The 27,185-nt window shown below is 43.1% G+C and overlaps 1 protein-coding gene across 1 annotated transcript; it reads left to right on the top strand.

Annotated features, from left to right (window-relative positions):
• Positions 1–7,566: 7,566 nt before the first annotated feature.
• Positions 7,567–27,185, top strand: CBX1 (chromobox 1). Its single transcript, XM_059150118.1, has 5 exons — positions 7,567–7,786; positions 21,767–21,943; positions 22,638–22,815; positions 23,389–23,483; positions 25,683–27,185. The coding sequence occupies exons 2-5, from the start codon at positions 21,804–21,806 to the stop codon at positions 25,825–25,827; spliced, it is 558 nt and encodes a 185-aa protein (XP_059006101.1). The 5' UTR covers positions 7,567–7,786; positions 21,767–21,803; the 3' UTR covers positions 25,828–27,185.

Raw genomic sequence — 27,185 nt, 5'->3', positions numbered from 1 at the left:
TCAGCTCAGGTCATGATCCCAAGGTCCTAGGATTGATTGAGTCCTACGTCTGGTCCCTTCCTCCACAGGGAGTCTGCTTCTCTCTCTGCCTGCCACTTCCCCTCCTTGTTCTTTCTCTCTGGTGATAAAATAAATAAAATTTAAGTTTTAAAAAATAAGATTTTGATGTTTAAATAATCTTATTTTTTAACTTTTTTAAAAGATTTTATTTATTTGGCAGACAGAGATCACAAGTAGGCAGAGAGGCAGGTGGGGAAGATGCAGGGGGAAGCAGGCTCCCTGATGAGCAGAGAGCCCAATTCGGGGCTCGATCCCAGGACTCTGGTATCATGACCTGAGCCAAAGGCAGAGGCTTTAACCCACTGAGCCACCCAGGCACCCCAGTTCAAATATTCTTTACACCAAAAGTGAGGCTCGAGCTTACAACCCTGAGAACAAGAGTCACATGCTCTACTGACCTAGACAAGCAGGCACCCTAAAAGTGACTTCTTAATTCTTTTGTTGCATAGGCGTGGCAGGAAAGAATAGGATGACTCTAGCACCCGTTGGTGCTGTGCTGCCCTGATTCACACCAAGGTGCCCGCAGTTCTACCCACCATTACCTTTGCACCATCAGTGAAAATATAAACACAGTGAAAAGAGCAAATTATGTCTTAATATTATCATGAAAATAGTTTCAACTTTACAGACTCCCTGAAACTCTCTCAGGCACCCCCAGAGTCTGTGGACTACACTTGGAGAACCAAAGAATATACAAATATTCATTGAGCCCTTTCTAGGGACACTGTTTTAGACAGTATGAATAAATTAGTGAGCCCAACAGGAAGATATCCCGATCTCCTGGAGCTTATATTGTAATATAAGGGCCTGGCGTCATTGCCTCACACATTACTCAATAATATTTTTATATTTTAATTGAGAGAGCGCATGCACACACCAAATGCGGGGAGAAGGGCAGGGGAAGAGAGAGAATCTTAAGCAGGCTCCGCGCCCAGCGCAGAGCCTGACAGTGGGTGGAGCTTGATCTCAGGACCCTGAGACCATGACCTGAGCAAAAATCAAAAGTCGGATGTTTAACTAACTGAGCCACCCAGGCACCCCTTGAATAAATGTTGTTTTTGTTTTTGTTTTTCTCAGTTACACTAGTCACATTTATTTTGTGTGTGTGTGTTTTATTTTATTTTATTTTTTCAGTTCCTAGATTCATGGTTTATGCACCACACACAGTGCTCCATGCAATACGTGCCCTCCTTAATACCCACCACCAGGCTCACCCAACCTCTCATCCCCCTCCCCTTGAATAAATATTTTTTTAATAAATTTATTAAACAGTTTGAATGTAATATAGGTTTCTCACTCGGCACCCTATCTTGACCTTATTTTTTCAGTGATAATTTCTAACACTCGGTAAGGGGGCCAATCTTTATCATACCCAAAATGCGTGTACCTCTCCAGGCAGTTTCATTTTGCATGAGAAAATTAGTGTCGGGGTCATAGTGCATGATTTGAGAAGTGTAGGTTTTAATTACAGTCCAGTAACTACCAAGAAGTCACAGGAGAATCAAACTGACCAGGGGAGTTAAGAAAGATAAGCTCTTGGGGCGCCTGGGTGGCTCAGTGGGTTAAGCCGCTGCCTTCGGCTCCGGTCGTGATCCCAGAGTCCTGGGATCGGGTCCCGCATCGGGCTCTCTGCTCAGCGGGGAGCCTGCTTCCCCCTCTCTCTCTGCCTGCCTCTCTATTTGTAATCTCTGTCTGTCAAATAAACAAATAAAATCTTTAAAAAAAAAAAAGAAAGAAAAGAAAGATAAGCTCTTAAGTATATTTGCCTTTTATTTATTTATTTATTTTTAAAAGATTTTATTTATTTATTTGACAGAGAGATCACAAGTAGGCAGAGAGGCAGGCTGAGAGAGAGGAAGAAGCAGGCTCCCCGCTGAGCACAGAGCCGGACGCGGGACTCCCTGAGATCACGACCTGAGCGAAGGCAGCAGCTTAACCCACTGAGCCACCCAGGCGCCCCTATATCTGCCTTTTAAAAGAGAGTACTTGTTAATGCCAAATGAATAAATCTCTAACAATAGAATGTTAAGGAGTAGTGAAAATGAAACAAAGAATCTCACACCCATTAGGAGATTACTACTATCAAAGAAACCAAAAACAAGTATTTGTGGGGATGTGGAGAAACCGAAACCTTTGCGTGCTCTTGGAGGGAATGTAAAATAGTACCTCCACTGTGGAATACGATTTGGCAGTTCCTCAAAAAATTAAAAACAGAACCAACACATGATCCTACAGTTTCACTTCTGGAACTGAAGCAATGATAAACAAACAAAAAATGGACCCAAAATGGAGTCACTTGGACTAAGCCGCTGTCTGTAAACCAAGACTTGAAAATCTAACCTAATTGCTGTTTCAGCCCCTCCCAGGAATGTAATGGTAACTGGTTAGTCTCAGGAGGTAACCTTGTCCGTACTGGCGAGGTAATCTGCCCGAAAGACTCCTTCCATCTCCTGGAGAAAGATAAAATAATCCAGTTTTCCCTGTCCTTGCCCCCGTTTCTCTATAAAAGCCTTCCATTTGGGGGCACCTAGCTGGCTCAGTCGGTACAGCAAACAACTCTTGATTTCAAGCCCCATTTCGGGCATAGAGATTACTTAAAGATTTTATTTATTTATTTAACAGACAGAGATCACAAGTAGGCAGAGAGGCAGGCAGAGAGGGAGGAGGAAGCAGGCTTCCCGCTGAGCAGAGACACCCCCCCCCCCCCCCCGATGCGGGGCTCGATCCCAGGACTTTGGGATCATGACTGGAGCCGAAGGCAGAAGCTTTAACCCACTGAGCCACCCAGGCGCCCTTAAAAAATTTTTTTAAAGAAGCCTCCTATTTTGTATGCTCTTCGGAGCTTCTTTTCTGTTTGCTGGGTGGGATGCTGCCCAGTTCATCAATCATTGAATAAAGTTAATTTAATCTTTAAATTTACTCAGTTCAATTTTTGTCTTTTAACACCCAGAAGAATTGAAAGCGGTGTCTCAGAAAGATATCCGTACACCCGCGCACCAAGCAGCATTATTTATAATAGCTGAAATATGGAAGCAACCCAAAGGTCCACCAGTGGATGAATGGATAAGCAAAATGCGATGTATACCTATAATGGGATATTCTTCAGTCTCAAAAAAAAAAAAAAGAAAAGAAAAGAAAAGAAACTCTGACACAAGCTGCAACGCATGAACCTTGAGAACATTATACAACATGAAATAAGACAGTCACAAAAAGATAAATACGATATGATTCCACTTCTATGATCCTTCGTGTAGTCCGAATCTTAGAAAGTACAATGATGGCTGCCAGAGGCTAGGGGGAGGAGGAATGGGGAATTTTTGTTTAATGGGTAGAGAGTTCCAGGTTTACAAGATGAACAGAATTCTGGAGATGGAGGATTGTGATGGTTGCACAACATTAGGGTGCTAAATTGAGTCATCCTGAATTGCACCCTTAAAATGGTTCAGATGGTAACTTTTTTAAAAGATTTTTTTTTAATGTATTTATTTGACAGAGACCGCAAGTAGGCAGAGACGCAGGCAGAGAGAGAGGAGGAAGCAGGCTCCCTGCTGAGCACAGAGCCTGATGTAGGGCTCAATCCCATGATCCTGAGATCTTGACCTGAGCAAAAGGCAGAGACTTAACCACTGAGTCACCCAGGCGACCCCAGATGGTAAATTTTATGTTATGCCTGTTTTGCCTATTTTAAAAATTGAGGGAAAAACGAAACACAGAATTTCAGACAGGAGGGAAGAAAATATTTCAGAAGTGCTGTATACTTCCGCCCACTCCTTAAATCACAGAGAAGCAGCTATCCGCTCTACCTACAATAGTTCCTGTTTATAAGTGCCAGGATATGGCATTCCCTTCATACATTTATGGTCCATCCCAAGAAATGCTGCAAGTTAGGTCTTTTTTTTTTTTTTTTTTTTAGGATTTTATTTATTTGACAGAGAAAGACACAGTGAGAGAGAGAACACAGGGGGAGTGGGAAAGGGAGAAGCAGGATTCCCAAGATGAGCGAGGAGCCCCATGTGGGGCTCGATCCCAGGATCCTGAGATCATGACCTGAGCGGAAGGTAGACATTTAATGACTGAGCCACCCAGGCTCCCCTACAACTTAGATCTTAAGTAATATTTCCATGTTTCAGATTTTTATGTTGGCCAAGGCTCAGAGAGGTTAAGGAATTTGTTCGGAGTTACACAGCAGACAAAAAGTAGAGAAAGAACTGAATCCAGCTCAGCCTGATTCCAAGACCTTGTTCCTTTTTGCAGCATCCAACTTCCTCTCTTCCTTACATTCCTTGTGATTTTAGGAACTTCAAGTGAGAGACACATTTCCTGTGGGCATAAGCAATGTGACTTCAAGTGTTGTCTCGAGCAAGATTATTATGACCGAGTTGCCAGTTACCCTTTGAAAGAGAAGAAACTCTGAGGGTCTGAAGAACTTAAAATGCTACCATTCTTATGGGAAGAGAAAAGATCTGAACCCATTTGATCCTAAAAGATTTTCAAAAAAGCTATTGTTATGCAGAAACTTTAGGTTTAAGAGTTTGACTTTCATCCCTTACAATTCCAGAACAGATTATTAAGTAGAGCTCTGAGTAGATTGCTGATTAGCATAAACCAGTGGTGTTCTGCTACCTGAGAAGAAAAAGTGACCTGTGACTCCCTTAATTCAAGAACAGTGTAGGGCGCCTGGGTGGCTCAGTGGGTTAAGCCGCTGCCTTCGGCTCAGGTCATGATCTCAGGGTCCTGGGATTGAGGCCCGAATGGGGCTCTCTGCTCAGCAGGGAGCCTGCTTCCCTCTCTCTCTCTCTCTGCCTGCCTCTCTGTCTACTTGTGATCTCTCTCTGTCAAATAAATAAATAAAATCTTTAAAAAAAAAGAGAGAGAGAAAAAAAAAGAACAGTGTAGAGCCATCTGTGCAGTGATGTGTCTCTCTACTTTGAAATGCCCATATAAAGAGCCAGAATTTACTAACAAACTATATGTGCTAGACTTGAAACGGTTTCCCTATGATGTAGGTTTAAGAAAATGGTGACATTTAGTCTAGAGCAGTAAGACCTTGTTCTCCAAGACTTTGGGGAACAAGGTCTTACTTACAAGGCTGAATTTCAATACTAGAAGGATATTATGAAAGAGGAATTAAGCTTGCAGAACACAACTGTGTGCAACCACACACTCAGAATTAGGAGGAATTGGTGGTATTTACATGGAAAAGCAGAACTCAGCTGAATATTAGGAATTAGGATTTCGTGTGGGCAGAATTATGGTTTGGAAGTTAGAGATAATATCAAACTTCCGTTCTAACACCTTCTTGATGAATGCCCCTGGTCAGATTATACAACTTCTTAGCCTTTTCCATAAAATGAAAATGGTAATTCCCACTTCTCTGCATTGTTTAGGGTTAAATAACATTCATCAAGTCCTGAACAGAATTCCTAGTGCTGGGGTGAGCATCAGTAATAGTACTAATTAATTTCCTCATCATTACAGTTATTAAACTGTAACTAATTAGAACTAATTTCCTCATCATTACAGTTATTAAAAACAAAACAGGACATTTTAGGATGGAGTGAGTAGATGGATTTTTTTTTAAGATTTTATTTACCTGACAGACAGAGATCACAAGTAGGCAGAGAGGCAGGCAGAGAGAGAGGAGGAAGCAGGCTCCCCGCTGAGCAGAGAACTGATGCTGAGCTGGATCCCAGGACGCTGGGATCATGATCTGAGCTGAAGGCAGAGGCTTTAAACCCACTGTGCCACCCAGGCGCCCTGAGTAGGTGGATTTTTAACTCTTCCTGATACCCAAACCAAATGTCTCAGGAAGAATCTCCTTCTTCTTTGCGCTCTCAGGGCTCTTTTAGCAAAAGTATTACAATATTGCTCCGTTGGGTTTCTTACATGGCAATTCTCCAGAGCCCTGCACAGTGGCTGGCTCAGCAAAACCAGTCTGTAAATACAGGCCCTTGCATTCTGAGGCGGAGTATAGGTAGACAGACCAGTTGCTTTTCTTCTTCACCTCTGATTAGGAGAATATTTGAATATTCAACATAAGGAAGAAAAAGTCATATTCTGGTAGTTCTCTCTTTTTTAAAGTTTTTATTTATTTGACAGAGGGAGAGAGAGCACAAACAGGAGGCGCAGCAGGCAGAGGGAGAGGGAAAAGCAGGCTCCCACTGAGCAAGGAGCCAGATGCAGAGCTTGATCCCATCACCCTGAGATCACACCCTCCTGATCAGAGCTGGAAGCAGATGCTTAACTGACTGAGCCACCTAGGCACCCCTGGTACTTCTTCTTCTTCTTCTTCTTCTTCTTCTTTTTTTTTTTTTTTTTTTAAGATTTTATTTGTTTATTTGTCAGAGAGAGTGAGCACAGGCAGACAGAGAGGCAGGCAGAGGCAGAGGGAGAAGCAGGCTCCCCGCTGAGTAGGGAGTCCGATGTGGGACTCGATTCCAGGACGCTGGGATCATGACCCCAGCGGAAGGCAGCTGCTTGACCAACTGAGCCACCCAGGTCCCACCCCTGGTAGTTCTATTTAGTTTCTGGTTATATAGGAAAAAAGAATAAAGGAGGGAGAGAGAGAGATAAACACACACACACACACACACACACACATACATACATACACACACACATCTGATATGAAGAAGAGATGAAAGGAAGGTTAATCACCTCCCCTTTCCATTGGGTAGGAGAACATTAATTCACTTAATCATTTATTCAACAAATATTACTTGACAACTGCATGCCAGGGATTGTACTGGGCACCAGGTACAGAGCAGTGAACGACACAAGGCGAAATTTCTGCCCTTAGGGGAGTTTGGAGACCAGCAGACAGATATTAACTAATGACAATGACAATAAAGTGGGGTGAATGATATGAGAGACTGAATTTCCAGTATGAACAGAACTGGGGACAGCAATATAGTTGAAATCGGAACCAAACCGTTTGTCTCAAAGAATAACAATTACGGTTTTTACCTATTTCTATGTTTTGGGAGGTGGCTGGGTGAGAAGTGCTTAGGGGAGTAAGGGGGTTGGGCACTAGAGCTCTCCCTTGGCACAGCCGATGAAAAAGGTAAGTTTAGGATGCCATGATGACAACTACCAGGGGGACCTAAACTAGTCTAAAGGGTCAGGTAAGACCTCGAAGAGGAAGTAGGATCTTTAAACAAATTTGAGGCGGAAACTGAGGATTTCGTAAATTGTTTATTTGATGAAGCTCTGGTTCGAAACCTATTTCGATTAAACATTTTCGAGGATGTGAATTACTGTCCAGAAGTGGTTGATTTTTCGGACCAACCACCACGGAGTTCGCTTGCGGAACCACAAGTTCCAATTCTCTATGCGGCAACGTTCTAAAAACAACGTTCGCTGCGGCGCTTGCAGTTAAAAAAACTAAAACTCCCCGAAACCCTCGCAAACTCCGCGCCGCGGCGGCGTAGGACGCGCACAGCACTTCGGGTCTTGTAGTCTGGGACGGACTCCGAGTCCCACACTGCTGTGCGGAGGGTCGTCGCGCCTGCGCGGTACGGGAGGCGGGCAGCGCCGAGTGCGAGGCTCTTTTGTTCGGCTGAGGGGAGGGCCGTTGGCCGGGGCCTGCGGTACGCCGCTTCAGTGAGGGGCTCGGCTGCGGCCACCGGCTTGTTGCTTTTCTGGGCGCCACTCCCCCGGCTGGCCAAACGCGACGCGCCATTAGCGCGGCACCGATTCCTCTCGGGCTCTTGGGCGCTGCTCAGAGGTAAAGAGCCCGCTAGAGGCGGGGAAGCGGGCGGGGGGGGGGGCGGGCGCTAGAGGCGCGCGGCGGCGGCGGCAGCGGCGGGAGCCCTGGGTGAGGGGCCGCGCTCTTGCGGTGGCGGTTGGGAGCGGGGACCGCGCCCGGTCCCACACCCTTCCCGCGCTGAGCTCCGCGCCGGGTGCAGGGGGTCGGGCGCCAGGCGGGAGAAGGATGGAGAGGGCGGGGCGGGCTGCGTACTCTGAGCATGAGATAGAGGCGATTTGGGGTGGGCCGAGCTCTGGCGGGTTGTTCCTCGGGGCCTGGGTAGACCAAGATAATGCTACGTGGGTTGGGTGGGCGGCTGCCGGATTGCGTTGGGGAGGAAACACTCGAGTAAATTGGTAAGGGGACAGGCTGGGGAGCCTTGATGCTTGGATGTTCCTGGGCAGGGGTGACGACTGCGAGACCCTCGTTTCGAACGCAGCCTGAGAATATGGGTCCGGCCGGCGCTGCCAGAGGCATTTCGCTCGCCGGACTAAGGAGAAGTAACTTCGAGGAAATAGTAGAGGGGACTGGGCTATGTGCTACTTGGGGAGGAGACCTGTTGGTTAAACTGGAGATGGGACTAGGAGAGGGAGGGGCAGTTAAGTGCCAGGCTTGGATCTAAAGGGGGAGGAGCTGTTGGGGTAAGTAGGGCGGAGGCCCCGCGAGTGATTCTGTAGGGAGTGAAAGGGGAAAGGAAAACTGGCCGCCTTTGCTTCTTGATGGACCCTCACACAGTGGGGAGGCTCTAAGAAGAATGTGTGAAGAAAGGACAAAACCAGATTTCTTTCCTCTTCCAGATTTTCTACTATCTTCACTCTTTGATTCCTTCAGGGAGTTAAAACGTCCCAAGTGCAACGCTTGTTTTGATTCACAGTTCCATAAGTTTTTATCTGGGATCGTCACTGTTCACAAAGGGCAGTGAAATTGTAGAAGCGGGTGGATGAGTTCATCCTTAAGGAATTAGAGAGGTTGTGAGATGATGTGGGAAATGGGGAGACAGGAAAATTTAGTGAGCTCGTGAGATTTGTTTCTTAGGCTCTTGTGATTTTTATTTTTATTTTTTTAGCCAGCCTTTCTTTGTTGTTGGAAAATTTTGATGCAAAATGAGCAATACTTCAGCACTTCAGATGAAGGTTTTTCCTGGATGGCCTTATATGCAGATTTGTATTGGTTTAACTTGATTTAGGTGGAGGTTACAAAAAGATTTCATTATACTGGAAACTCTGGCTTGGGTAAGATAGCCTCCTCAGTTGTATTAAGACTCCTGTCAGCAGTTTGGAAGAGCTCTGAAAAGGTCCAAGGTTTTCGAGGCACCTGGGTGGCTCAGTGGGTTAAAGCTTCTGCCTTCGGCTCAGGTCATGATCCCGGGGTCCGGGGATCGAGCCCCGCTTCGGGCTCTCTGCTCAGCAGGGAGCCTGCTTCCTTTCATCTCTCTCTGCCTCTCTGCCTTCCTGTGATTTCTGTCTGTCAAAATAAATAAAATCTAAAAAAAAAAAGGTCCAAGGTTTTGGAATGGAAGCACGAATACAATGGGGGAAATGGGTGCTTGTGTTCCTCCCGAAGTGCTTACGGACATTTATATTGTAAGTAGTGTGATTGAGAGGGAAACTTGTTGGAACTGGTCACACCTTAATAAAGCTTTAGGGCAGGTTCAGGATCCTCATTCTTTTCCAGTTTTCCCTTGGGTGCCATTTTTCTTCATTGGCCGCTGTAGCCTGAATTGTTTTTTCATTAAAAATGTAAATAGTGGATAGCCTGGTGCTTCTAGCTTCTTGGTTTAGAGGGACCTAGTAAGGATACCTTAGCCGTATGCGTTTGTATTTGCAGGATACTGATACTTTTCTAACCAAACGTCTGAAAAGAAGGATCCAGTAAATACGGGCACCTGGCTGGCTCAGTCAGAAGAGCATGTGATTCTTCTTCTCCGGGTCCTGAGCTCAAGCCCTATGTTGGTGTAGAGATTACTTACAGTTAAATAAACTTAAAAAAACAAAAAGCAACCATTGTTTCTTGTGCCCATTTTAGGGACTTAGGAAAATGTTTCTTTTTGAGTTCACACCATTTAAAAAGAGAATTGATGCATTTTTGTCATTTTTCTTGTAGTTTCTCCATCATAAACTCAACCTTGTTTATATACTACCTCTGGTGATATAACAGATTGTGCATTAGAGTTGATAGATTTTCATTTTATAGGTTATTTCTCAAGAGTTTTTAGAACAAAATACTAATGGTTAGTGTATAGGCTAACATAAGATGGGGGCTGTGTATGCTTATTCCTCTTAAGTGTGTGACACTTAGTAGGTCTTTTAGATTATTGAATGAATTGATATGGCTTTGAGATCTTAGAATTCTATGTGCTAGCAGAATGAGGTGGGTTGTGTTTTTTTTTTTAAGATTTTATTTATTTGGGGCACCTGGGTGGCTCAGTGGTTTAAGCCTCTGCCTTCGGCTCAGGTCATGATCCCCGGGTCCTGGGATTGAGCCCCACATCGGGCTCTCTGCTCAGCAGGGGGCCTGCTCCCCCTTTCTCTCTGCCTGCCTCTCTGCCTGCTTGTGATTTCTCTCTCTGTCAAATAAATAAATAAAATCTTAAAAAAAAATAAAAAGATTTTATTTATTTATTTGACAGAGAGCAGGAGAGCACAGAGGGATTGGAGGGGGGTGGGAAGATGGTGGCGAAGGGAGAGGGAGAAGCAGGCTCCCCGATCAGCAGGGAGCGTGACCCGGGGCTCCGGAGTTAATGTGCACTTAAATAATAAGCTTTCCTATCTTTGATCAGTGACATTGGGCAGACTGTAACTGTTGCCTTGGCATGCTTATCATAGCCTCTGTTTTCAATATACTCACCTTGGTATGTAGATTATGTAAGTGGCAATTTTAAATACCTTACTCAAGGTCTAGGAGAGGTCCCAGGTTCTGGGTTTCAACAGCAAGCTATAGTTTGAATATTTTGTTTTGAAAGTATCTTGAAGAATCTTTCTCATTCTTTGCATAAAGTTAAATAGTGTTTCCAGATAGTGATATCTACTGAAAAATTGAATAGCCTTTTAAAGGTTAATTGGAGAAGTTATTCAAATAGGGACAAAATTAAGATCATTTCAGTATTTGCATTGAATAACTTGTATTAAATCTTTAGTTCCTTTAGAAGGAGCTGCCTGATTTGTCTGTGAAATTGTGCCTTTCTCTTTAATAATAGCTAACACATTGAGGGCCTAACCGAACTGTGGTATTTGAGAGGTTAGTGTCAATAATCTGGTTTTGTTTTGTTATCTGTGAATGCTTTCGTCTCTGGTTTTAATTCCAGTTTAGCCATAGTTCTAGTTTAACTTTCTTCTTCTTTTTTTTTTTCCCCTTTTTTAAGATTTTATTTCTTTATTTGACAAAGAGAAACAGAGAGGGAACACAAGCAGGGGGAGTGGGAAGGGGAGAAGCAGGCTCCTCACTGAGCAGGGAGCCGGATATGGGGACTCAATCCTACGACCCTGGGATCCTGACCTCTGAGCCAAAGGCAGACTCCCAACAACTGAGCCACCTAGGCACCCTGTAGAAAGATAACTTTCTAATCATTTTTATTTCCACTTAAACTAAAAGACTTGCTTCACGTTTATAACCGTGTCCTACTAATATTTGCACATACCTGTGACCCCTCAGCCCAAAACTGTGTTGTTGGTTCATCCACATCAGCATACTGGAAGGGGTAGCTAAGTTTCTGGACACATCTTGGATAAAATTCTAATTTTACTAACACACCAGCATTCTAGTCCTGGTCCTGGAATTCAAGAGCAGGTATTCCTTTAAAAATGAAACTTCTTCCTGGGTATGTGGCACCGATTCTTGTTTTTTACTCAGTAAAGTTTTCCAGCTGGAAAGCATTTGCCTCCCAAACAGCCATAGCTTACAAACAGGCCAACAGCAGTTTAGAAACATGAGTCAAGAGGACTACAAATGGAGTATATAGCACACATGCCTTCACCTGCCTTTTGATGGCTCGTATATAGTTGCTAATGCTCAGCAAAGGAGTACTTCTTTCTTGTTTTACATTTTGGGCTTGCAGATGAGATTCCGCTTACTGATCATTCTCTAAAACACTGACAGCTTTGGACTTCTATTCCCTGATTTTTGGAGTCTGAGATCCATCCTTACTGTCCATACAAGGAAGGTTCAGCATGTTACACAGGACTGTTTAATCGGGTGTCTGAGTAAAAATAGAAGAAAAATGCTTTAGCAGCCACAAGGAAAAGAGAAATAATACTTGACTTGGGTTGGGCAGGCTTCATGGCAGAAGTAGTGTTTAAATTTGGTCTTGAAGGGAGCACCTGGGTGACTCAGTGGGTTATAAGCCGCTGCCTTCAGCTCAGGTCATGATCTCAGGGTCCTGGGATCAAGTCCCACATCGGGCTCTCTGCTCAGCAGGGAGCCTGCTTCTCTCTCTCTCTCTCTCTCTCTCTCTGCCTGCCTCTCTGCCTACTTGTGATCTCTCTCTTCAAATAAATAAATAAAATCTTTAAAAAAAAAATTTGGTCTTGAAGGATGGCTAGGATTTTGACTGTTGGTGTTGGACAGGAACACTACTTAGTAATAAAGCCTTGCATGGAGGAAATGACCAAGGGTATGTTCAGGTTATAGTTTTGACAGGAATGTAGGTTTTGTGAGGGAGTAGAAGTATGAAATGGTTGGAACCAAAGGATGTTAGATATTGCACTGAGGAGTTTTTTGTTTTAAGGAGAAGGGAGGGACCTTGTAGAAAATTTTTTAGCAGTTACCTACCACTTTCCTATTCAGTCTGCTCCGCCCAAACTGGTTTACACAGGGTCTACTTCAGACGTGCCTCATTGCTTTTGTTCACAACAGTTCCTTAGGCCAAATTACCCTCCTCAGTCCACCTTTTCAAATGCTGTTGGAACCTGGCTTCAATCCAGACTCTCCAAAACCTTTCCTAATCACCCTAGCCATTTACTCTTCCAAGCCCCTCTAGTGCTTTTGTGACTACTTACTCTTGCTTATGTTTCTTTTGCTAGTTATTATATACTTTTATGGTTTCTCTTATTGAAATAAAGTTCAACTTGCATTGTTTCATATGTTTTTATCTTTCAGGCCTGGCTGTGGGGGCTTTGGGAAATTGTCATAAGCCTTAGTTTTTTCATTTATGAAATGGGTCTAATAGAGTTACTGTGAGGATTGAATGCCTTTATATACATTGTTTTAAGTATTCAATAAGTTTTAGTTTTTTTTTTTTTTTTTTTTTTAAGCATTTATTTGTTTGTTTGAGAGAAAGTGAGAGAGCACGAGCTGGGGAGGGAGGGGCACAGGGAGAGGGAGAAATCAGACTCCCCTCTGAGTGGAGAGCAGATGTGGGACCTGCCCCCAGGACCCCAAGATCACGACCCAAGTTGAAGTCAGGCGCTTAACTGACTGAGCCACCCAGGCATCCCAGATTTTAGTTATTATGTTGTTATTACTTACCATGAAGGGATTTTTCAAAAGCCTGTGCTGTTTGTGTAGCTGTGTATCCTGCTGGCCTCAACAAACAGCTCCGTTTGTCTGGGTGTGAGAGGGTCCCTTCAATATGGAACTCTCAGTGCTTTCACCAGAGTGAGTTGGTCCCCCTGTATGCCACCCAGGGTTTTAGTAAATGCTTATTGATTTTTTTTTTAAGATTTTATTTATTTATTTGAGAGAGAGGCAGTGAGAGAGAGCATGAGCGAGGAGAAGATCAGAGGGAGAAGCAGACTCCCGTGGAGCTGGGAGCCTGATTCGGGACTCGATCCCGGGATTCTGGGATCATGACCTGAGCCAAAGGCAGTCGTCCAACCAACTGAGCCACCCAAGCATCCCAATGCTTATTGATTTTATTTGGTTTTAAATAGATAGTATTAAATGCTGGAAGAGCCATAGTTATAAACTTTCATGGTTATTAATGCTTAGGTCTTAAACCTAAGATAGAGGCAAAAAAGAGGCAGAAGGAAAATGAGGAATGGAGAAGGGAGCTAGATGAAAGGAGGAGTGATCTGGGGAGTGATAATGCACAATAATTAATTATCATGTCCTTACTGGCCATTCCTTTAGCATTGCTGTTTCTCCCTAGTCACATTTCTGTTCCTTAGACAAAGCAAGCTCTTCTCACTTAAGGATTTTGAATTAACTATTCCCTCAACTTGGTGTGTGTTTCTGATTTTTGCCAAGTTGTCTCCTTGTCATTGGGTTCAGTTTAAATGTTACTTAATCTAAAGGTACTTCATAGCATTTATCGCTAATACCTTCTTGCTTATTGTGTGTGCCCTTCTCTGCCAGCACATGCATGCACATATACCCACTTGTGCTCAGCTCGTCCACATTAGATTATATGTTCTAAGAGGCCAGGGATTTTTTTTTTTGTCTCTCCTGCTCACCCCATTTCTCTAGCACCTTAAACATAACAGGTATCCAATAGGTAATATTTTTAATTATTTATTTATTTATTTATTTTTAAAGATTTTATTTATTTATTTGACAGAGAGAGAGATCACAAGTAGGCAGAGAGGCAGGCAGAGAGAGAGAGAGAGAGAGAGAGGAGGAAGCAGGCTCCCTGCTGAGCAGAGAGCCTGATGCGGGACTCGATCCCAGGACCCTGAGATCATGACCTGAGCCGAAGGCAGCGGCTTAACCCACTGAGCCACCCAGGCGCCCCATAGGTAATTTTTTAAAAAGATTTTATTTTATTTATTTGACAGAGATCACAAGTAGGCAGAGAGGCAGGCAGAGTGGGGTGTGGGGAGCAGGCTCCCTGCTGAGCAGAGAGCCAGTTGTGGGACTGGATCCCAGGACGCTGGGATCACGACCTGAGCTGAAGGCAGAGGCTTACTTAACCCACTGAGCCACCCAGGTGCCCCATCCAATAGATAATTGTTAAATGATGAATACTGTAAGAGGGTGTTCATAGGAAGAATTAATAACCTAAACCTAGTCTGGGGCCTTAGGGAAATGTCTGACCCTGACATTTTAGGTAAGGGAAGCGGTCAAGTGAAAGAATGGGTCAAAGCCCAAGGTAATTACGATTGATTGGTTAGGTGTAGTGTACTTCAGCTCAGATGCTTACAGATAGTGATTTGAAGAAATCTGCAGTTTTTTATAAAGATTTTATTTATTTATTTGGCAAAGAGAGAGGGAACACAAGCAGGGGGAGAGGGAGAAGCAGGCCTCCCGCCAAGCAGGGAGCCAGATGCGGGGAGCCTGATTCGGGACTCGATCCCAGTACTCTGGGATCATGACCCGAGGCGAAGGCAGACCCCTGAGCCACCCAGGCGCCCCACAGATAAGCTATTTTGTTGAAACTTTACATTGTGTTCACAATTTACCCTTTCTCACCTATCTTATCTTTCTTGATACAGAGCTAAGTCCCTATTGCCAGTTACTACAAGAGCATTGTTACTTTATTTTCCTGTGTCGGCCAGATAAAAGGAAGAGCAGAAGAAATTCCTACACTTGAGATACATGAAGTGTGATTGATTCTTCGGTTTCTGGCAGCTCTTCTCTCTTGGTCATCTAGAAATGAGATTTTGCTTTCTCTGTTTCGTAATTACTGGTTCCTTCATAACAGCCAGACCTGGGTTCTTCTTGAGTGTGTTCTGGAGCTGTTCTCCAGTTTTAAAAAACTTAGCTGTGAATTTCAGTCATACACACAGGATAGAGGTGCTGTTTTGTTTTTGAGTACTTAATGCATTGGGTTTCAAAAAGCTATCTTTAAGCTTAAAGCAGTAAATAATTAATGAAATAGGACATATTTGCAAATATATAAATGGATAATTAATACCAGAAGGTCATAAAAGCTCACCTCAGACGAATCCCATGAGGGTTGTTAGATCTATTTGGAAACTGAGTTATTTAGCAAATATATGTAATTGCCTGTAGGCATAAAGTTGTTTTGAGAGGTAGGGACAGGAAAGATACCATCTTGTCCTCATACTAGCTTTCTTCTGATGAAAAGAACTGTGAGGATCCTTCAGGCAGTGCTCTTCCTGTTGTTGCATTGCTAATGAAGAAAAGGTCTAGATTAAATAATGCTGAATGTGATAATAGAGAAGGTTTTGTTTTCAAGAGCATCAGTTTATTGCTCCAATCTTACTCTCAAGTCTATGAAAAAGTAAAATTGTTCATCTGCCTTTGAGGTGACTCATAAGAATTGATTTATGTCTGAAATGTGTGTCATTTCACCTGAGGAACGTAGTTTCTCCCAGTCCTCTTATAGCAATGGCTTTTATTCAAGGATATGCATCAAATCACCTAAGGAGCTTTTAACTATATTATTTATTTATTTATTTATTTAAAAGATTTTATTTATTTATTTGACAGAGAGAGATTACATGTAGGCAGAGAGGCAGGCAGAGAGAGAGGAGGAAGCAGGCTCCCCGCTGAGCAGAGAGCCCGATGTGGGACTCGATACCAGAACTCTGGGATCATGACCTGAGCTGAAGGCAGCGGCTTAACCCACTGAGCCACCCAGGCGCCCCAATTTTTAAATAAATTGTATGGCCATTGTGGGGCTCAAACTCATGACCCTAAAGTCAAGAGTCACACAGATCACCTAAGGAGTGTTTTGTTTTTGTTTTTAAGATTTTATTGATTTGACAGAGAGAAGACCGTGAGAGAGGGAACACAGCAGGAGGAGTGGTAGAGGGGAGAAACAGGCTTCTTGCTGAGCGGGGAGCCCAAATCCTGGTCCCAAGCCCCAATGCAGGGCGCTGGGCTCAATCTTAGGACCCTGGGATCCTGACCTGAGCGGAAGGCAGATGCTTAACAACTTCACCTCACCATGTGCCCCACACCTAAGGAGGTTTTAAAAATGCGGATACCATGGTCAAAGCAACATTGTTTGTTATAATAGAAAATTTGAAACAACCCAAATTTTCCTGCCTGGTGATGGTTAGTATGATATGTCCTTACAATACAGAATACTGTGCAGCTTGTTAGGAATTGAGATCTGTATGACACAGTGTCAAAGTGTAAAAAAAGGCAAGTTGTAGAACTATGATAATCTGTTTGCACTTAGTGTATATCTATGTTAGTTTATGTATAGAAGAATGAGAACAGGCTTTGACAGGCTTTGGGCCAAGGAACTTTTGATTTCCTACATTAAATATTTTTGTAATTGAATATAAATACATGTATTATATTACAAAAACAGTGTTTCTTTAAAATAATGCACACCCTACTTTCTGTGTTACTGGATCTGGATGCCAATTTTATAAACTCCATGGGTGATTCTGATTCATCTGTAGATGAAAGAAAGCTCCCTACTCAAGGTCTGCTTTCCTGTGAGTTCTTAGTAAAGGTGGTCACCTCACCAAACCAACATTCTGAATGCTCCTTAGCGTTTAGCTCAAAGCGCTGTTGCTTTAGTTTCACAGGTTTGTGATAGTTACCTGTCCTGACATCTGGAATTTGATCTTTCAAGCTGGCAAGAAATCAGTAGCAGCTCCTCAAAAACAAAACAAAATGCCTTCTCTTGTATCTGATACTATACTGCCTTCTGCTTTCAAGTAGCATTGTTCCTCTCTGTTTTCTAGCTTCTAACCTCCTGGTGGAAGGTGTGTAGGGGGAGAATCGGGACAGTGCTTTTTTTCTTCTTGATACAGCTATGAGTTTGTGGCCTCTCAGGTTTATACCATCCCTGGATTCATTGGGACACTATAGATAAATTTTGGTTTCTTAAAATTGGCATTTTCTTGGTATTCTCTCCAGCCTACTTGGTGTAGGTATTCAACTTCAAAATTTCAGCATCATCTAGCATATGCCAATTTGAGAATCCAAAAACTTTTTGGGGGACTAACAACCAAACCAAGGCTTTGTTACTGCCTGTTGATATAACAACGCAAACCTTTGTATTCCAGTAACCAATTAAGAATCATTGGTTTTTTTTTTTTTTTTTTTTTAAAGATTTTATTTATTTATTTGACAGAGAGAAATCACAAGTAGATGTGGGGCAGGCAGAGAGAGAGAGAGGGAAGCAGGCTCCCTGCTGAGCAGAGAGCCCGATGCGGGACCCGATCCCAGGACCCTGAGATCATGAGCTGAGCCGAAGGCAGCGGCTTAAACCACTGAGCCACCCAGGCGCCCCGAATCATTGGTTTTTTAATACCATACCTTACAAGGTCTTTTCTGAAAGAAAATCATTATCAGTCACTTCTTTATTTACTGATGACAAATTGTAGGGAAGATCCATTAAAAGAAATCTCTGTCTTGGGGCACCTGGGTGGCTCAGTTGGTTAGGCGTCTGCCTTCAGCTTGGGGCATGATCCCAGGGTTGGCAATCGAGCCCCACATCAGGCTTCCTACTGGGCAGAGAGTCGTCATCTTCCTCTTCTTCTGTATCTCCCCATGCTCGTGCTCTTTCTCTCCCTCAAATAAATAAAATACTAAGGAAAAGTAACCTCTGTCCTGTCCTTGTACAGGCCAAAGAGAAGCCTCCCTCCGTACTACAGGAATGTGGCTAGCTGCTAGTTCTGTGTGTGCAGCAGGGCTTTGGGCTCAGCCTTGCTGTATGTCCTTATTGAGGTGTTAGGCTCTTTGTTAAGTGTGTGATCTTAGGTGATTTATTTTGTGTAAATGTTCTGTTACCCATGAAGTGTCGGTAATACCTGAGTGGCTTGTTTCATGGGATTGTTCTGAGGATCAAATCAGGTTGCACTCTGTAAATTAAATTCAGTATTAGTGTATTTTTCTAGGCAGCTTAAAATGTGGCAGACCCAGTAAGTTTTTTTAAGTTGTCTCTAAACCCAGTGTGGGTCTTAATACGCTCAGAATCCCAAGATCAAGAAGTCACAGTCTACCATCTGAGCCAGCCAGGAGTCCCACCCCGGTAAATATCTAGATAAAAGTTATAACAGCTTAGATTAACTCTAGGTTTTTTTTTGTCTTGCAACATTGGGATAAGCCTTAAGGAGACTGGTCCAAGGACTAAGATTTCTGAGTTAATTCAGAACTGTTCGCCTTTAATGTACACCTCTTGTCATGGCTTGTCGTAAATTTTGACCATTTGTTCGATGATTATGGCACTTTTGATGCCATAATTTGATTTCCAGGATGCTTAGGGGGGAGTGGCAAGTTGTGTTGATAAAAGGCTTCTTTCTGTTTTGCTACTATACTGATTTGAGTTTCTTTGAGATTTCCTTGCCAAGCAGTTCCAACTGAGAGTCCTCTTTCTGGATGTCCCTGCTAGTGTTTGGAGGCTACCATATTCAGGGAAAGAAGGTTTCTCTTAACATAATTCAATTGGGGGCTGCCTGGGTGACTCAGTTAGGTGTCTGCCTTTGGATCAGGTCATGAATGGGGAGTATGCTTCTCCCTCTACCTCTGTTCCTCCCCTATTCGAACTCTTGCCTTCCCTCTCTCAAAAACAACAACAACAACAAAACAAAGTCTTAAAAAAAAAATCCATTTGGAAACATTGGCATGTTGTAATACTTACAGGGGGCCTCTTGGGCTCGTCTGAAGGTGCTAGATTCTATAAAAAGAGTGGGTTGCATTTATAATCTACTTCACTGATTTTGACAAACACCTTACTCAGGACCCTAGAGAACTACCTATAAATAAGGGAAAAAACCTAGGTTGTTAACCTGGCTGAGAATCTCTGAGAATATACCTCCATCTGAGATAGATGCTGGGATGAGCCAGGTAAGAAAGCTCAGAAAGAAGCAGGAGTCTGTTTTCTACATTCTTCACTTTTTTGAGTTGCTCTTAAGAAAATGAGTTGAGTGAGTAAAGAAAGGAGGTTTCACTGTAGATTTCCCCCTTTGGTGGGTTTTCTTTACTTAACCTAAAGGATATAGTCTTTGTTCCTTGACTTCCTCCTTGGGACCAGGCTAATGATAGAGGGAGAGGAGGCCTGCAGTAGTAGAGGAGACGAACCAGAAGCTGTTCTGACCCTTTTGATTCCTAGTAGCAGGATTAGATGGGCAGTAACTGCTTTTTGTGAGTAAGACAGATACAGCTACTAATGTAGATAACACAGGGCCTGACTTTTATGAAAATTTGTTTTATATATATATATATATATATATTTTAAGATTTTATTTATTTCTTTGACAGAGATCACAAGTAGGCAGAGAGGCAGGCAGAGAGAGAAAGGTGGAAGTTGGCTCCCTGCTGAGCAGAGAGCCCAATGCCAGGCTCGATCCCAGGACCCTGGGATCGTGACCTGAGCTGAAGGCAGAGGGTTTAACCCACTGAACCACCCAGACGCCCTTTGATTTTTTTGTATCTCCTTGTGGGCAACTGTGATCCATCAATTTGCAGGTTTGGGGCCAGTTTTGTAGCTCAGTTTTGTTGTATTGATATCTTATGGCGCCACCTACTGACACAAATTGGTAAACAAATGCATTAAGCCTACCAGCAGTCAAGAGTTGTATTTGAAGGACTAAAAATAGATTTTAGATTTATAGGGGACTAGGATTTAAGCACCAGAAGTCACCCAGCCTGGAGATGTATTTTACAAAAAAACAAACTCAGGTTCTATTATCTGTGATAACTATCTCTTCTTTTTTTGCTATCATTTTCCAGATTATTGCAGTGTCCCAGTTTAGAGGATTTTGTGGTCATTCTGGCATTTTTATGAGTCTTTCTCCACCTCATAAATAGAATAAGAAACTAACAAGAAACTTTCAAGTTGAAAGTCATTGGTGGCGTTCAGAAAAGACTGCATAAAGAACCTTGAGACTCAGGAGAGGTGTTTTTCTGTTTTGTTTGTTTGTTTTCTAAAGATTTTATTTGTTTGACAGACCAAGATCACAAGTAGGCAGAGAGGGAGACACGGGGTGGGGGGAAGCAGGCTCCCTGCTGAACAGAGAGCATGATGTGGGGCTCAATCCCAGGACCCTGAGGTCATGACCCCAGCAGAAGGCAGAGGCTTAACCTTAACACTGAGCCCCCAGGTGCCCCTCAGGAGAGGTGTTTTAACAATGCAAAGAAATGGGGGGAAGTTAGGCCAGATGTTTAATATGTAGAACAAGCTACTTCACACTGTAAAAGCTAAAATCCAGTAATATGAAAGTGTGGATCAGAGGGTTATATGTATATATGTCTGATATGTGTACATTATTTTCAGGAGCCTTGCTTTCAATTAATATTTTGTTTTTTAAAAGTTTTATTCATTTATTTTAGAGAGAGTTCATGGTGGGGGCGGGAGAGGGGAGAGAAGAGCAGAGAGAGGAGACTCCCCGCTGACTGAAGATCATGACCAGCTGAAAACAAGAGTTGGACGCTTAACCAGCTGAGCCACCCAGGCACCCCCAGTTTAACTAATATTTTAGATACCATGCTCTGTAGTAAAAGGGGTATTGGGAACATAATAGCTTAAAAAGAATAGGGTTACCTGGGTGGCTCAGTTGGTTAAGCATCTGTCTTCAGCTCAGGTTATCATCTGAAGGTTTGGGATCGAGTCCTGCATGCCTGCCACTCCCCCTGCTTGTTTGTTTCTCTTTCACAAATCAATGAAATCTTAAAAAAAAAAAACAAACTTAGAATAGTATAAAAAGTGTGTGTGGGGGGTTGTTTTGTTTTTTAGTATTTATTTATTTGACAGAGACATCTTGAGAGAACACAAGGAGGGGGAGTGGAGAGGGAGAAACAGGCTCCGCTGAGCAGAGCCGGATGCAGGGCTTGATCCCAATCCCAGGACCCTGGGATCATGACCTGAGTAGATTCTTAACGACTGAGCCACCCAGGCTCCCCTAGGTATTAAAAGTTTTAAGTGGATATGCAAGAATAAAGAAGTTTTGCTATGAGATTGGTTGGGGCTGTTTATGCACGAACTGCCTAGCTGAATAGATAAGGAAACTTATTTTATACTGAAGCTGAATAGGCAGAACACTTATATAAGCAGCATATGCTATTAAAGTCAGTAATGTCCCTTGATTTCTAACCATCCAGATATTCACCTAGCCAAGAAAAGTGTGCCCTAACGCCCTTTTTATTTTACCACTTCAGCAGCGTCACCCTTTAGACCAGAAAACTGGCGGGCACTATGGGGAAGAAACAAAACAAGAAGAAAGTGGAGGAGGTGCTAGAAGAGGAGGAAGAGGAATATGTGGTGGAAAAAGTTCTTGATCGTCGAGTGGTAAAGGGCAAAGTGGAGTACCTCCTAAAGTGGAAGGGGTTCTCAGAGTAAGTTTCATTAACCTGGGTAAATCCATTCATTCATTCATTTACTTATTTTAAAGGTTTTTAAAATTTATTTGATAGAGGTAGCCAGAGAGGGAATAAAAGCAGAGGGAGTGGGAGAGGGAGAAGCAGGCTTCCCACCGAGCGGGGAGCCCAATGTGGGGCTTGAACCCAGGACCCTAGGATCATGACCTGAGTTGAAGATAGATGCTTAACAACTGAGCCACATAGGCGCCCCTAAATCCATTCATTTAGTCACTGACTATTTCTCAGGAGTCTAGTAATGTGCAAGGCCTAGAGTGCTCTGATGGCTAATGTAACCCAGGCCTGGCCTTCATGGCTTACAGTCTAATTAGGAAAACCATCTACATGTACAAAGTGCTATAATGCAAGACAGTGATTTCTAAGAACCAGTTTTATGTATAGGCTTTAGACCAATTCAAGTATGCAAACAGTAACTTCCCTATGAAGAAGACAAATTTCTAAGCTTTCAATTTGTATTAAAAAGTCCCCCTCCCCACTCCACTCCCCAAGAAATTTCAGCGTTGCCAAGTTCTTGGTCTTGGGCAAAATCTGGTTACTCATTATCATTAACTCCTCTTTCCCAAGGATACCAGCTCTCATCCTTTGCGTCTCCTTAGTGTGAGTGTGCTAACTTTGAGTGGAAAGTGTGACTCACTGTGCCCTCTGGTTTCAGTGAGGATAACACGTGGGAGCCAGAAGAGAACTTGGATTGCCCTGATCTCATTGCCGAGTTTCTGCAGTCACAGAAAACAGCACATGAGACAGATAAATCAGAGGGAGGCAAACGCAAAGCTGACTCTGATTCTGAAGATAAGGGAGAAGAGAGCAAACCAAAGAAGAAGAAAGAAGAGGTAAGGGGAGAAGAATTTTTACTAGCCAGAATTTCTACTGCTCGCAAGCTGAAAACCCTTTTAATTTTTAAATGTAAGCACTTTCATTCAGCTGCTTCCTGGACCTCAGCAGCCATATCTCATTCCTTCTGAATCTTGGGCTAATGCTTACAAACTGTTGGGGGTTCATTCTGGTAAATAATCTATATTTACTTTATTTGAGATTCAAGAATAGTAAGTACAAGTAAATTCATTCTTGTAGGTAGGTAGTTTTTAGTGTTGTAATCATTACAGGTGTCAGATTGCTATGTCATCTATTCATTACCTTAAAGTAAGTTATCTTCTGAGGGTGAAGAAATAGTTGTGAAAATTTATTTTGCTTGAGATGTATGTCCCTTTTTACATATGGGGAACCTCAGGACCTTGATGGAAGAATCCCTCAGAAGGCTGCAAAAAGGCCTGTGACTTGGAGCCAAGGTATTGGTGAAGTACTGACAAGAGCGTGATTATATTAATCTGAAAAGCAGGAGTGACTTCAGTCTGGATAACAGTACCATATAATTAAAAGTTGTTCCATCCATTTGGTTTTTACAGTCAGAAAAGCCACGAGGCTTTGCCCGGGGTTTGGAGCCGGAGCGGATTATTGGAGCTACAGACTCCAGTGGAGAACTCATGTTCCTGATGAAATGGTGAGTCTGCCAGTGGCTCTGTGTGGTGGTTTTTTTCTTCTCCCCATCTGTTCCATGCCAGAAGAAAAGAGCTGGACCTTCGAAATTCCAGTCGCCCAAGTGTGAAATCTTTAAGATGGCATAGTCCTTCGATAGTGACCCTCGGCCTGACTTCCAACCTGGACTCATGAGTTACAGGTAGGGGTCCTTAGGATTCTCAGATCTTTGCCCGGTTTTTTAGGAGGTGGGAGAAAATCCAGAATGGAGAAGGTATGGGGAAGGATCACATTTCACTTATGTAAACGAAGGGGGGGGGGGGATGAAATGTGATTGAACCACCCTCCCCTTGTACTACCTCCTTAATAAAGATCGGGCTGGCCCCAGGTTCAGAAGTTCTGTTAACTTCTTCCGGATAGTTGAGAATTTCTGTAGGTCTTTGTCCTTGTTAGATCCTTTCCACTTAGTGCAGATTCTGTAATTCCAGGATCAGCCAGTAGGGGTCAGCACGTCCCCTTTACTGAGCATAGAGCGAGGCTTCCCGCGCCCCTCCCCCCTTAGAAGTGTATCAGTGGTAGTAAAACTCCACGAAACAGATTAATGAAAACAGTTGTGTTGGAATTACAAGAACTGTGACCCCAGATTCTCTAAAATCTCCCTATTCTCTGTCCAAAGGAAGGCTTTCTTTCCCTTTTCTTGCTTGTTGAAAAATAACTTGTGCCCCATCCCTGTTCTGCGTCGTTTCCGTACCCCCCCACCCCGCCCATGTGGATCTCAATAATTGTCCTTAAAATATAAATTAGGAGCGAATGATTCTAAACTTTTGCCATTTAAGGCAGCATTCTGAGGATTTTGTCATTTTGTCAGTCTAGAACCTTCTCTGAAACTCCTGTCTGCACTAATTCCCCTGGTTTAGAAGGTGGCCAGAGAAGCCTAACTTTGACACTACTAAAAGGCTATGTCACAGTTAGATGAAACTTTGTTTTCTTATTTTGCATTTCCTAGATGTTCACTGAATCAGATCTTTTAGCTGATTTATTGCTAGCCTATAGGAGAAAAGTTTATTTTTAAGGTGTGCATTTGGGGTAAAAGGATTGATACTAGGAGTTATAGTCCAATTCGAATATATTTTCTCTGTCTGCATGTGACCAGTGTGAGTTACGGTACTGTTTCTATCTTGTCTAAGATTACATTCTTTTGGTTGAATTACTGCTGTTTGTAAAGATTTTACCTGAATGTAACTCTACAGGTTAAGATAAAAGGTTGGATATTGATTATAAAACCGAGTTCATTTTAAGGTGATTTTCCTGGAGAGTTGAGATACTTGTCGATTTCCAAAATACCAAATGTTTCTTTGCTGTGAAATGACTGAACTTCCCTCAGAAAGTGTTGTTTTCATGCAGCCTGCTTTAGGCTCCCAACGATTACACTCCTTTTTCCTCCCATTCTCTTCAGTCCATTGTTCAAAAACATACCTTACCAGCTTAGTCAACCCTGGTACCTTGGGCTGTCTGGCTTTGGTTTATCTGTTGCTGGGTGCTAGAAGTTTGGGGTGGTGCCTCATCAGAGAGCCCATCATAGAACTGCTAATGGCCCTAATGCCGCTGCTCCCATCCAGGAGATTCCCAGTGGCCTTATTCCTAAGTTCTTTGTAATATGTATGTGATTTTCAAATTTGGAAACCATTTTAAAGTCCAGAAAAATACAGAGAATTATGTAACAGTCCCTTATTTTCTACTTCCCAGTGTTGAAGCACCATTTCAAAGCACCTGGGAGTTGTGGAATGTCTGTGTGAGCTTGGCATTTGGTAACGTTAAACAGTGTAATTACGAGTCAGTGAGAATGTGTCCACCTGCATTGGCTAGAGCCAGTGGTATTAAATCTTACTGCCCAATCTGGTATTAAATTCTATTATAAAGCCGAGATATGGCTTTTGGAAGAGTGTGGAAGCCTCTCTTCTGCTCTTGAAGAATCTGAGAGTCATGTTTTTTTCCTGGTCTTGCCTGGAGGTTCAGGTGTGATAGATTGAGTTAAATGACTTAGCTTTTAACAAAGATGCCCAGAAAGGATTTTCAACAGAAGATCTTTGCGGATGTCACTTGACCAAATGCTGCTTGGGCCATGTTATCACTCTTCCCTAGGCTACTTTTTTGGAATTAATACTCACCCAAGTTAGGAGACCACCAGCACCTGGTCTCAGGGTCTCTCTGCTTTGTTCTGCAGGAAAAATTCTGATGAGGCTGACCTAGTCCCTGCCAAGGAAGCCAATGTCAAGTGCCCACAGGTGGTCATATCCTTCTATGAGGAAAGGCTGACGTGGCATTCTTACCCCTCGGAGGATGATGACAAAAAAGATGACAAGAATTAACTCTCCTGAGTACCTGCCCCTGTCACATCTGACCGTGGGTTTCAAGTGGGGAGGGAAGGAGTTCTACTTGACACCATAGAGGTGGCTTGAGAAGATGTCCTTTGAAGAGCCAGTATCGTTTTCTGTGCCCTACAGCAGCCCAAGCGCTTTAAAAGCCTTTCCATGCTGTGTAGTTTGCACACCCATCCCAGTGGAGGGGAGGGAAGAGAAGTGTTGCAAGGCAGCCCATTCTGTACTTTGCTGAGAAAGGCAAAGGGCCTTCCATGAAGGACAGAACTTGCAGAATGGGTGTGTGGGAGAGCAAAAGATACTGTAGATCTTCAAAGCGCATCTCCACAACCCACAGCCTTCTTCCCAATAGTGTTAACTGCATTTTTACAGCGTAGCATGTGTGTAGTTTTTGGCTATTACTGGTGTATCTTTTTGGGGTGGGAGGGTTGAGGGTGGGAAGGAACAGAGATGGGTAGGATCATTTTTGTTAAAATTTGGGCCTGATTGGGGAAATGGTAAAACAGTGGAAAGAACAAACTTGTGGTGATTCGGTTCTGTATCCAGAATATTTTAGCTTTTCAAAAAAATGTCATTGGCAACCTAAATGAGGACTGTGAGAGACTGTTTAAAAGCTGTGAATGCCTGAAATTTGTAAGCCAAGGTGTTCCCTGCCTGAGCTTAATGCTGTTCCCGAAAGAGGACTAAGCCAGTTAATAAGTTACCAAAGCTGCCATTTTGGGGATGGAAACTGGCTGAAGAGGGAGTTTAATTGGAGTGTATTCACAGGCAGATTGTTCTGTCTTAGAGGTGCTAATTCTCGAAATTGATAAGAAGATTCTTCCAATTACGAGGTTTTAGACATCAGCCTGTCCATCCACACCACTGGCTGTGAGGTGTTTGGGGAGGGGAAGAGGGTGGTGTAGAAAGTGGGCGAGTAGAGAAAGACAAGGGCCCCTGCTCTTAGGGTGGAAAACTCTTGGAGCCTGTTATTTGAACTTTGAACTCTGAAATCATTGGTGGCAGAGTTCAGTCACTGACAGCACAAGTTCACTGAATCACTTCCAAGAGTGGAATTTCAAAAGCCCTGGTCTCAGGAGAAGATTAAACTTTCATACTAGGGCAGTGGTTCACTTTAAAACACAAAACAAACAATTTTTTTAATCCTAAGAATTAACTAATACCCAAAATGCTGTCTTGAATCATGAGATCCATCAGTTCTTGACATCGTCTAGACCTGCATTCTAGAACTCCATTGTAAAATCTTTTTAGGCATGTGTTAGGTTTCTGTGGAAACTTTGTTTAAATGTAAACTTCATACCACATTGTCGGTTTTTGTCTTAATAAAACTATAGATTTATAATCTTTGA

The sequence above is a fragment of the Mustela lutreola genome, chromosome 15 (assembly GCF_030435805.1).
Source record: "Mustela lutreola isolate mMusLut2 chromosome 15, mMusLut2.pri, whole genome shotgun sequence".
Lineage (NCBI taxonomy): Eukaryota > Metazoa > Chordata > Mammalia > Carnivora > Mustelidae > Mustela > Mustela lutreola.
This window is presented reverse-complemented; position numbering and strand designations above follow the sequence as displayed.